Here is a 13,185-nt window from a genome sequence, read left to right as displayed (position 1 = left end):
CCAAAGCAGGAGCACACTCACGCTTGGGCTTCTGCCGCGACATGGTCTTGGCCTCCTGCAGCCGCTTGCGGCCGAGCGTCTGCAGGATGTCCTGCGCCTCGGGGTAGTCCTTCATGGCGGCGAGCACGTCCTCGCGCGACAGCGAGAACAGCTCCGAGTAGCCCACCGAGCGCACGTCCGCCGTGCGCCTGCGCGCCCGCAACATTACATATCACAAATTGACAAAAGAATTGTTTGTATATGCATACATGTATTTATTTATTTTGTAATACATACTTTAATTTATAATATGTTTTTAACTTATTTGTGTATTTAATATTTATATGTGTTTTTTTTAATACGTATTTATCTCTCTTTATAATTATCACGCATGCATCTGTACAATAAATATTTTTTATTATTATAACTATTATAACATATAATATATTAAAACAACTCGGTCACATTAACATGACGCTTGGACTTGACGTCTTTTTGACGCTCAGTAATATAAAACAACGAGATATAAATGGATTATTTATTAAAAGTTAAGTAAAGTTTATTGAATTATAAGAAAATATGTTTACGGTACAAATATTATAATACCTTATCATAATCTATGTATACGTAAATTATCTTGTAATATCATTAAATAGTAACATCTTTATCAAAAATATCAATACATAAATGTTAGTCTAAAACGTCATAGAACTTCTTAGACTACATATTATTACTAAGTCAGTTTATACTAAAATTATAATATAAAGTAAAATATATAAAATTCTCGTGTCACAGTTTTCGTTGCCATACTCCTCCGAAACGGCTAAACCGATTTTGATGAAATTTTTTCTGCTTATCCGGTATCTATGAGAATCGGCCAACATCTATTTTTCATACCCCTAAATGATAAGAGTAAGGCAGAACAGCGTTTGCCGGGTGCAGCTAGTAAAGTAAATAAAATTAATCGATCCAACATTTACTAACTTGTTCAATCCATCTAGATTCAAAATCCCAATTTCGCCGAAGAAGTCCCCCGCCTTCATAGTGGTGAGGACTCTGCCGGTTTCCGAGATCACTTCCAGAATGCCGTCCGCTATGATGAACATTTCGCGAGCCACTTCACCTGGAATCATTTATTCATTCAATTTAGTTTTAATTCATTTACATCCTAACTCTGTATTAAATTAAAAAAAAAACTATGTCTCTCTATCTTTATTTATTTACATCACTTCATCTTTCATTTAATTTATATTTTGGGTTATTTTTGGAAGTTTTGATGGGAAATAATATCACATTATAAGGTTTTTATAAGAGACGGGTATTCTTAAAGAGCTTTTGTACCTTTCCTACATATTGAATCGCCAGGGGTGAAAATATACGCTTTCATTTTGAGGACCAGGTCGTGAAGAAACTCTGGCTGGCACTCTTGAAATATCGTCACCTGTAAGTGATATTTTTGTATATACATAATATATTCATATTATATTTTTAACAAAACAATACGCGGGTAAAATGGAATACCAATAACAACACAATTGCGACAAAGCTGGTTACACATTAAAGGCTGATATATAATCCTATTTATCTATCGTTTTGGTTGCAAACGTTTGATGACTATCCATTTGCTCTTACTTTGATTTCAGTATACTATCGACAAATAGTTTGGTATCCATTGTAAGAAGAGCGAATATGCATGATTTAATAAGTGCATACTATCCTACTAATATTATAAATGCGAAAGTTTGTAAGGATGTGTGTGGGTTGATGGCTTTTTCACGCAAAAACTACTGAACCGATTGCAACGAAATTTAGTACGTAGACAGCTGGACAACTGGAATAACTTTTATCCCGATATTCCTACGGGATACGGACTTATGCGGGTGAAACCGCGGGGTGCAGCTAGTAATTCGATAAAAGTTTTATGTTATTATATATTTTTTCTCTCCCGTTCTGGCTCTGCCATACAAAGCATAAAACTTTTATTTAAGCGTAGCTAAACATGATTATTACATGCTATTTCTGGTAGCCAATTTGTCTTCTGACGATAATTGAAATGGTTAGGAACAGCTCTCTATCGATAGGATATTGAAATAAAAGCACTTCATGGCAAATGGATAGATTTGTCTTCTTTAGTTACCTAAAAAACAGATAGATAGGATTTTGGAAACAGCCGTCGGATAAACTGTATTTATTTATTGATTTAAAAACACATTTATGTGTGTCAACTTAAAGAGAAATATGCATAACCCCAATGTATTTGTGATATTAAAAAAAAAGCAGGAACATCCTCATGAAATATAACTTAGTGTTGATGTGGGAAGCGTGTTTAGTGTCTTATGTATAGTGTGATGAGGATGTTTAGATATTATGACTAAGAAATAGCTCTTGCTTTATACATTGTTACTGGAGAAGGGGAAAATTATAACTTTATAATTTCGATATGAAGGTTGTTATTCATTTGAACGTTCACGAAGTTATTACTAAGTCAGTTTAGGAAAGCTGGTTTAGTGAATTATTGTCATTTTTTATAGACGGCTTTTGATCTATAGGATGTGTCTATAGTAAGGCATCACTATCTACAGTCAACAGTCATTGTCTTTATAAGTATAGTTCGTCATTAATATATAGATATTAACAAAAACAGATAGATATTAACTATAGAGTTAAGTCAGTAACTGGATATTTTAGGTAGTCCGTCATCGTCAACGTCATCATCATCTACTCATCAGAGCGTATGCATCAATCTCTTGATACACATTTACAGTCTCCAGCCGCCAGGCCCAAGTTTCGAGTTAGGGCGTAGTTTCTATTCAGTCCCCAGCCAGAAGTCACGTCACGTCCGTCCGTTAGTCAGTCCTCAGAAAAGTCCAGTCAGGCCCCCAGCCAAGTCTAGTCAGTCCCCAGGTGAGTGCAGTCAGTCCCCAGCCGAGTCTAGTCAGTCCCCGGGCCAGTGCCAGGCAGTCAGTCCCCAGGCGCACCTTCTTGAGCACGCTGAGGTTGACGTGCAGCGCGAGCTCCGTCTTGAGCTTGTCGGGCAGCAGGCCGAGCGCGGTGTTGATGTCGCCGCCGCCCTGGATGCGGCCGCGCGACCACGAGTAGTCGTACCAACGCAGCACGCGCCGCTTCATGCCGCCCGGCACCTGCGCACCGCGCGATTGGCGCTTCTTACTTGCGATATTTACCTTCTTTTATGCTTTTAATTGGCCGCGTTTACGCGTGAGCGTTGAGCCGAGGGCGTAGAATCGATTCCCGATGGGAAAAAAAAATCTCGGTCAGGCAGGACACGGAAGGCCATAGCGGACACGGGACGGGACATAGACACATGCTTTTATATGTATATTTAGAGAGAATTTAAGTCAATACTACCAATATTATAAATGCAAAAGTAACTGCGTCTGTTCTTGTGTCTGTCGCTTCTTACCGCCTAAAAAACAGTAGTAACCTTGGTTAGGGAAGTCATTGGTCTAAGTATGCACTTAGCTGATCACCAGGCAATACGTCTGCAAGTTAGCATTATATTGCATTTTGCATTGCATATTTGCATTTATACTGATAAATAATATTAGTCGACATCTATGCAAGACGTTTTTCATAAATATAACATTAGAAGCAAATGTTTAAAAGTAAGTATTACCTTATGATGTCTCATGTATGTTTTGGCACCATCGAGAAGGCGCTCAAACTCGAGTCTGTTGGCGTTTCTGTTTGTGATGACATTGCCAACTTGGCCCACGATGGTGGCAAATATGAACACACCGATCAAGTAGCTCACAATTGTAAATACATATCTGAAAATTTTCAATGGATAGTTACTAATACAAAATTAACATGGAAAACTAATTTCTTTTTCTTTGAACATATGCGAAAACAAAATGGTCTTACTTGAGTATGTACATACATCTCAAAATAAGATTAGGTTATTTCATTCGAATAAATCAGTTTCCGCATATTTCAGAAGTTGAAACGATGTGACGACACAAAATTGCTACTGAATGGAAATTTAAACGAACAAAGCTTAAAATAGATTAAAATTCAGATAACATCAAAGGTTGGACCCACTTTGTCAATGCTCAGAGGAACAGAGCATGTCTACACGAGCAGACACTCCTTTCAAATTAATTAACACGACTCGATTTATCTTTACTTCCGCATCTTCATTTCGTTTATCTGAGCATTAAAACGGGCAACGTGAAAAAAATAAATCATGCAACACAACAAAAAGTGGTGCAAAGTTTTCGAACAGTTACAATAAAAACCGAAAAGCAAAGGTGAAACGAAGCGACAATACAATGGCGGTTGCGATCAATGAAGGCTGTTCGAAAACTTTCAAAGTTCGTAGGCTATCGATGAGCAATAAAAAACAAATAAATAAAAAAGAATCCGATGACGGACGAACTATTCACATTTGCCGTACCCAAAGTTTTCGCCGCGATGCGAACAGCCTCCAAATTTCTGCCGCCGCCATTTTGAGGTGCATTACAATGGCTGTTATTTTTAATATCACTAAGAGTTGCATGTGATGACAATATGAAGCTAAAATATTGATACTTGCCTATGCATTTGACTTTTTGTAATATGTGTCAAAAATTTATTTTATTCATGTCTACGAGGAAAAGAGAAACGTGGAAATTGTTAAAAATGTGAAAGATGATTATATAAACATACCCATATTAATGACTGCCTGTGACCGCGCACCATGTCATCAAAAAAGCCGATCACTTGTTTACAAGTCCCGATATCATTTATCCCCAGGGTTAATTAAAATTTGACACCTCGTCCAATTTATATTGTAAATCGACTTTTCAATTAATTGACCATTCAGTATTTGAAAGATCAAACATCAATATTGACGTTTATTTATATGCGGGACGCGAGCTTACCTTAAATTATTTTATGAAGCATGATTAAAAAATAACAGCCATCGTGTGCATAAGTTAAATTATGTGTAAAAAATAGGTAAGTGTTGAAAAATTATTAATTAAATTCTGGCATGCGATTGGTCAGATTACATAGTTTACAATAATTTATAAAGTTAGATATTATAAAAATAAATGCTTGTGTTAATTTACAGGCTTATTCATATGATATAATATACTTATTAAATAAATACTAAAACTGTTGTTATAAGGTTTTTTCTTCATCCATAAATTAGAACATAATATTCATTCGAAAACTTATTGATTTATGAAATTCTAATAATTTCCATCACGTCCAGGTATGGAGCAATTCAAATTTAATTAAAGCGCTGATAAATTCGAAACAATTTAATCCACATATTCATTAGAAGATTTAACTAATTCAAATTATAAATGAGTTTAACCATGTATCGTAGGGTAAACTTCATCAGGGCAGTATGCGGCTTAGTAATTTCCAGTGATTTCGGTTAACTTATTCATTAAACTTCATAGCAATTTCTGGTTTCAATCAATTGGATTAATGTAGTAATATTTCGGACTCATCGTGAAGTTTTTTGTCAGCTTTTACGGTTTTAATATTTTAAATAATATTTAATATAAGAACAAACGTATGGAGCATTTGGGACTTGTATTATTTGGTGATTTAAAGATATTTACTATTTAACTTGTACTTACATTTATAATATCTTTCTCAAATCCAATACCAGATAGATTGTAGTTCTATTTTATATCTGTTAGCATTGCGTGCTAGTCATTATAGATTAGCGTCTTTTGATAGATCTTATCGAATAGACCCTACCCAATTCAGACAGAAGAGCTTTGAAGCTAATGCCATTCATAAATGGAATTTTCTCCATAATAACAGGCATTTTCTCTAAAAGGAGATAAATTACCTCTCATATTGTTAAGTATAAAATTTGTGTAGTATAAAGCTCAAATCATATTTTCAAATTTCGAATACAGGATTATCAAAAAATGCTTTTAAAACACTACAATCTAATAATAATAAGCATTTTTTGTAATGTTCCATCATCCTGTTAGCATTCTCTTTAAGTCGTGGACGTTTTCTGTGTCATTGAAATTCGATCGAAGTCTTCGAGGCCATATCCAATACTGCAGGTCAATTGATAGGGTATAAATGTACCGACACACAAGGACTTGCGTTTTGACATTTAAAGATCTAACTCCATCGTGACAAAGGTCCTTATAGTAAGAATATAAGAAACAGCCTAGTATTTTCTTGTGTTTGATTTACGCGAGTATTATATATTTAGAAATTAAAAACTTTTTAACGGATTTTAAATGCGATTTATTCATTCACAACCCGACGTTTCGAACACTTTACAGCGAGCGTGATCACGGGGAGGGGTTAATAATAATAATATAATGAATAAATCGCGTTTAAAATCCGTTAAAAAGTTTTTAGAAACAGTCTAGTTTTCAATTAAGTAGTTATTTGCGACCGATGCAAATTTAAAAAACGTGCCGTTTATACACTACAAAATCTAGTAATTCGGACGTTCCCTTTCATTTATATTTGAGATGATATGCAAGTTAATTTGACAAGACTCTCGGAGAAACTTAGTAACTTGCGGATGCAGGAGTCTTCCAGTCATTCACTATACGAGAATTTTCCCAATTGAAATTTTTGAATTCAAGATAAATGAGAATAAACATTGATTCGTTCGTTTATATGCTATCGTTTTTAAATCGTTTTATGAACAACTTTCTGAAAAAGTGAGCAAAATAAATGAATAGGTACAATAACGAATGGAAAATTCGAGGCAGATTCGTATTTATATTGTTATCGATGAAATCGCTTCGTTTATCAAATAAAATATCAATTACTTTAAGTATTGTTGGATCCGTTGTATGATTGAATGGAACGTTTTATTGAAACACTTGGCTGTATAAATTGATTAATAAAATTTGAATGCTTCGTTTCGTTTCAAGTGCGCACGGAGGGTGAAATTGCCTAAGCATTTCTTAAGAAAATTTGGATTTGTCAGTTTGAGAGAGCTGTTGTTTTACTCAACTGTTTCCAGAAATGGGGTTATCAATTATATTATAAAACTTAGAAGGATATGTGAAAACAACAAAATTTACTTAATTAAACTACCGTTTAGTATATATACCCCATGCAATTTGGTACATTAAAAATATATTTACCATGTATGCAGAAAATCATTAAAACATTAGTTAAAAGTTACGTCATTAATTTATACATTTGAAAGAACGTAAAAGAAGAAGTTCTTTCACAAATTATACATACATATTCACCAAATCTTTTAATTTAAACAATTACGTCCTTGAGACTCATAAAGTAGGTACTCTGATGAATTGGAAGCATTCTCGAAACCCTGCCACTACGTATGTAACAATCAGCTCCTTGAGCCGACAGGCTATAAACGTAACTATTCGAAACGACAGCTGCTAATTTTACGATTCCCGATCATAACTCACAGACAATAGTCCAGACTTTGACCTGGTTATTTATTGCCATGCCCTGCCCTAATGACGTTTAGGGTCGATTTATCTACAAGCGTTTCCCAGGGTAAGAGTTCCGTAATGGGGATACTATGATATATGTATTACAAGACGTCTTCAGTGTACAAAAATATATTTTTGCAAGTTGCTCAAGGCTTAAATAGAGACTCTTGTTGTTGAGATTTGTACATATGCCCTTTTTTAAACTAAATAACTAAACAGTGATGATGCTGTTATTTTTTTATCCCATCAGATAACTCATAAAATACATAAGTGCTCGACTATAATATGTAAAAAACGTAGCTCTTTTAGAAACTAGATGAATTTTGCTTCAGAAAAAAATTGTACTGCTAGCAAGGATAATTGTATATCCTAAAATATCTATTGACGCCTTTATGCATAATCCTTAATGAGTAATATGCTTATAAAAGCACCAATATATAGTCGTGCATATGTTGTAAAACAAAATCTTAAATTACCTACCACAAAAACTGAATTAAATATGCGAAAATACACCGGTGAAAAGCTAAAAACAGACTGTGTGCAACATAAATCACTTTAAACTCTTCGGAAATTATAAATGAGGTAACATGTAGTGTATTCATCACGCAAATTGAATTCTTCGGATACTTGTAAAGGAAAAAATAGGATCCATTCGTTACGTCCCAATTTGCACGAGAGCTACAATTTTATGTGCGAATGAGAAAAACGTTTTTGATAATTTCGCCAATTTTCCTTATAGCGGTGAGATAATTGGTTATATGCAATTTGCTGTCCGGAATTGAATAACAGCGCTCTGTGATCAACAGATTAATGAGTATAATAAGGAACGGTTTTTGCTTAATAAAGCACCTTGTTTGAAATGTGGTTATTAAATGCGCTTGCTTGATGATCTGTGTTATATTTAAAATTTTGTTTGGATGTTTCATGAAGAATCAAATACTAATATCATAACTTATTACCCGCTTTAGGTATAATTTAGTGCAGAGATAATTTGCATACAGTTATATAACATTAGAAACACACTTGTCTTGCATGGGAAACTATTTCCGTTAAAATGAATCAACTTTAACATAGGCACGTAAACCTCGAAGGAACAACGCTATCTCGACAAAACTCTCTCACAAATTGTTTTTTCCGGTCCTATTATGTCTCTCCGGAGAGCGTCAATTTTTATCGTAAAAAGAAAATTTCCTAAAAATAACATTTTTGCTACGCACGTGATACAATAGTGGTGGGAAGTTGTTGATTTTTGTGATATAAACGGAGAAAAAGGTACCTACAGTATTTATTTTCCTATTGTATAATAGGAGTAGTAGTATGAGTTATTTTTTGTTTGTGCTTTTAAGTGTTTATTAAATACTTCTAGCTTTTTATATTTATATTACGCTATATTCGTAGTAATTTGTAAACGCTGGTATTTCTCAAGGTCAAAATTAACAATGAAATACAAAATCAATATAATATATTAGTTATATGAATATCAATCAGCTTAGTTTTATGAATATCATTTAAATCAAGTTATGATAAATGTATTTCAAATCGACAAAACTATATTTTCTAATATATGAAGTATTGCGAAATATAATCTGACCAATCAGCTGCCACCAACATACCCTCGGTTAGACCTGAATTGCAGAAGGCGAGACTTGAGTCCGCGACGCGGCAGAAATTTGGGGCCTCCGTGCGTGCTAGTACAACAACCTTTTATATAGCCACTTATACATAATATTCATAAATAAATAATAATTATTTCCAACAAAAATAGCCATCGACGTTCTTGAGGAAGGTACCTCTAAAAAACAAGAAAATAATCACACCAATCGGTAGAAAACCCATTAAGTTATCGAGTAACAACTAGACAAGAAAAGTTCACTCGAATTCAACCTCCTTCATTTTTGATAGCGTCGGTTACAAAGAATAACATTACATACATAAAGCAGGAGGATGTATTGACTCTTGGCTTCTGAGACTAGCTTTGCCTTTTTTCAGGAATATGTGCTATCTCGAAATAATAATAATTTGAAAATGTTCGAGAATTTATACATTGTAATGAATGTTTTCATAATATAACGAATTTATTTGTTTTATTATGAAGATACTGGAGTATCTTAATATATCGTTTCCAAATAAATTGTATTTTACTACGCATATTATACTTAAATTTAAGAAAAATGCTTAGTTACTTTAATGTGTAATTTTACCGATTATTTGAGTGAAGACTTAACAAAGTTACAACTAAATATAGCTCGTTTGGAGTTAAATATTTCTTAAAGACTATTGTTTGTTTATGTATATTAATCAGATAATAATTTATGGACATTAGACGAATAAACGAGTGTATTTAAAAGAATACACGCATTTGTTTTTTCTTTTTCATTAAAAAGAAATATTTCTAAATCTTATTATCTATGCGATATCACGTACTTTGATTATAAATACAAAAACTTGGTAAAAATCTTCATGAAAGGATTCATTAATATTCTATAGAAGCAACAAAAGTAAACAGAGAAATGCGAACCTCGCAATTTGTTTTCTTCATGAATTACAAATGTTCTTGTTTTCTGCCTACTTTTTATTACACACTCAGTCAGTGACCCCTCATAAAATAGTATTATCTATACCGTAAATTTTATTTGCGAAATTGAATACGTATATTATATTTTCATAGGTCTTTTGGTTAACCAATCAAGTAAAGGGCAAGGTGTAGATAATTTGTCAAAAATCATTGATGACATCCATTTTAAATTCAACTTTATAAAATCTTTATAAAATAGTATAGTGTTATGTATAAGTGGCTATTTGAAACACTTAACTGAAGCAGTAGTTAAAGGTGGTTAATTGCATGTCATATTCATTACGGGTATACAAAAAATGTTAACGACGTTTATAAAATTTCAAGACAATATCATATTTAGATTGTAGGTGGATAAGTCGGGACATAGTTATTTCCAGAATGTGAAGCTGTGAACCTAAGATGAAGTTGTAATGTAATACGTGATTTAATTATTGACGTATTCAGTATCTAATTCTTCTAGTTTCGCTTATTCTATAATGCAAAATTCAATACTTTTCACTAAATTATACATATTACGTAAAAGATAAATTATTTGTTGACTTTGAAGAAATTCTCTAGTTGGGTTTGTAAGACGATTTTAATTAATAGGTATTTATTATAGTATGAACTTTGTCAATTCCAGCATGCGGATACAGAAAATTAACAATGAAATAATGTAATTTTAATAAACATCCATTACACCTAATAAGTTATTTTAGCCGTAAAAAGAAAATCTGGTATAAATCATAAAAATGAGTTTTCTTACGGGGTCGCATTAAATTCTTTGTATAAAATTTTATTACTTTCCATACCGGATATTATGATCGTAAAGTCGATTTTAACTTTCCGAATTTCTGATAAGCTATCAAATAATTTAAACAATGTGACATTCGTTGATTGAAAATATATGATGTAATTTAAAGTTAAGTTAAACTCTTAAAAGTTTATTTTTGAGTTAATTTGTATAAATAACTGCTTCAAAGTACACACATACAATTTTTTTGTTGTTACTTTTAATTTAAATAAAGTGTTAGTGTTTATTACAACGCCAAATAAAATTAAAAAATCCATAAAGTCCATTAAATATTGACTTACTCAGCATTAGTTTCCGGCGTTGGCAGGTCCCCTATAGTGGTGAGTGTGAGGGTGGACCAGTATAAGGAACCCAGGTACTTCCTCGTGAGCGTCGCATAATCACCGGGCCGGTGGGGGTATGCCCAATCGCCCTGTGGGAGTTAGGCTATATAGATACAAAATATACACAAAAAATTGTTTTACTATAATACTATTCGAGTATATAGGAGGTTACTATGACCTTATGTCTTAAATAGTTCTAATTCCAGAGTAGGAATGTGATGGCGGTATGCGACCAATATAGCTCTGTATTTTATCCACTCTGTAATTAGTACTGTATAAAAACGTCACGCTAACCCTAAAATTTAATCTAAATTTTTTCATAATATTTGTGGCATTCTTATTATAACTACTTATTGAGGCGTCTCTATTGATACGTATTTCATTTTAATTTATAGCAATCATTGTTTTATAAATTGATCGCCTCCTTGACACAGTGGTTAACGCGAGAGCGTAGAACCGAGGGGTCCTGGGTTCAATTCCCGGTAGGGACGCACAAAAAATTAAATGTCTCGGTCTGGCAGGACACAGAAGGCTGATCACCTACTTGTCCGTAAAGAAAATCGATCAGTGAAACAGATGTACATCATCTGCCCCATACCCCACTAGGGGACACGGGACTTCATACACTACATATTGTTTTATAAATGAGACATTTTTTAAGGAATAGAAAAAAAATATATTACGAGGTGGGATTCGAATCCGCGGTCATTTGCCAGACCGAAGCAACGCCTAGCATCTCGGCCATTCGTGATCCCGCCTCAGCAATCGAATTTGTTGTACTTTTTTGGTTTCATGTATTTTGTTTGGTTTTTATTTGTCGGTGTCTGATTTGCGTATGAAAATTGAAGATACGATTCCTTATTTAAACAGTTATGGTTATATTTCTCAAAAGAAGGCTTAGAGATACAGATATGTTGATATATATATATATATATATATATATATATATATATATATATATATATATATATGAGAGCATATAAGCTAGGATACTTCGTTTTAGATTTCAGAAACCATTCTGGCTTAGGATATCGTCGAAATGATGACTCTATTTTTGAGTGTTGTTTGTGTGATGGATAATTTATAGCATGATCCGAATAGGAAATGCCTCGAAGTCGTGGGTCTTATGGAAGATATATTTCGAACTAACGTTTTACGTGAAAGAGGAGGCATTAAACATCCATCTATCCTTCCAAAGTTTCGCGTTTGTAAAAGAAGTAAGATATCGATGTTAAAAGCTATATAGTTGAAGCTTGAGCGCAGTAACTCGAAATTTAAATAAAAAATTCTCTTGGAAATTATTAATATTAAGAGGAAGGCTATTGGAACGGAAAATCAATGGAAAATTTCGAAGAAACTATGAAAATACATTTCTTTTGAGAACAGACGAAGTTATTCGGATCAACCAACCACGGTTATATAAATACCTACACGGGTATATTATGTACCTACATTTGAAAATGTGAACACTCTTATATTTTTTAAAAACGTCAAACATTGCATTAGGTCAAACTAGTAATTTAAAGTAAGCGTTCACCTATTATGTAATGTAGAAGACATTCAGCGATTTTACACATAAGTTTCACGAAACAAAAATTAAAAAAAATACCCTCTATAAAGTTTTAAGTATGACAAACAAAACAATAAACTTTCATAATTGTTAAATAAATTGAGCGCATACATTGCTCGCTTCAACTAAATGCATCATAAAAATGAGAACACTGCAATAGTTCCACAACAGTGATAAAGTACATGAATGCTTTACAAGTGCATTACATTTTCAATTTAAAACATAAACATGAAACGGTATCTATTTTGAACCATAACTGATTTTTTTATGTACACTTATGTTATGATTTATGTAATAATACTATTGAATAGATTGTGATAAAAATATTTAGATTCTACATGATACTACAAATAAAAATAAATATAAAATAAATTATAAAATACTAGCTGCGCCCTGCAGTTTTACCCGCGTAAGCCCGCATCCCGTAGGAATATAGGGATAAAAAGTAGTCTTTATGTTATTGCGTAAAAGAGCAACACATACATCCTTACAAACTTTCGCCTTTATAATAATACCTAGTCTTGCCATAAATATTGTAA

At 33.1% G+C, this 13,185-nt stretch overlaps 1 protein-coding gene across 1 annotated transcript in view; it reads right to left on the bottom strand.

Annotated features, from left to right (window-relative positions):
• The window catches only part of LOC119836222, a 125,702-nt gene that overhangs the window by 13,216 nt on the left and 99,301 nt on the right, over nucleotides 1-13,185 (bottom strand). The window contains exons 8-13 of the mRNA XM_038361491.1: nucleotides 11,035-11,165; nucleotides 3,614-3,767; nucleotides 2,958-3,119; nucleotides 1,321-1,420; nucleotides 964-1,102; nucleotides 22-188 (exon numbers count right to left, since the gene is read on the bottom strand). Coding sequence (XP_038217419.1) covers nucleotides 22-188; nucleotides 964-1,102; nucleotides 1,321-1,420; nucleotides 2,958-3,119; nucleotides 3,614-3,767; nucleotides 11,035-11,165 — 853 coding nt within the window. The remainder of the gene's footprint in view (nucleotides 1-21; nucleotides 189-963; nucleotides 1,103-1,320; nucleotides 1,421-2,957; nucleotides 3,120-3,613; nucleotides 3,768-11,034; nucleotides 11,166-13,185) is intronic.

This window comes from Zerene cesonia, chromosome 23 (assembly GCF_012273895.1).
Source record: "Zerene cesonia ecotype Mississippi chromosome 23, Zerene_cesonia_1.1, whole genome shotgun sequence".
Lineage (NCBI taxonomy): Eukaryota > Metazoa > Arthropoda > Insecta > Lepidoptera > Pieridae > Zerene > Zerene cesonia.
This window is presented reverse-complemented; position numbering and strand designations above follow the sequence as displayed.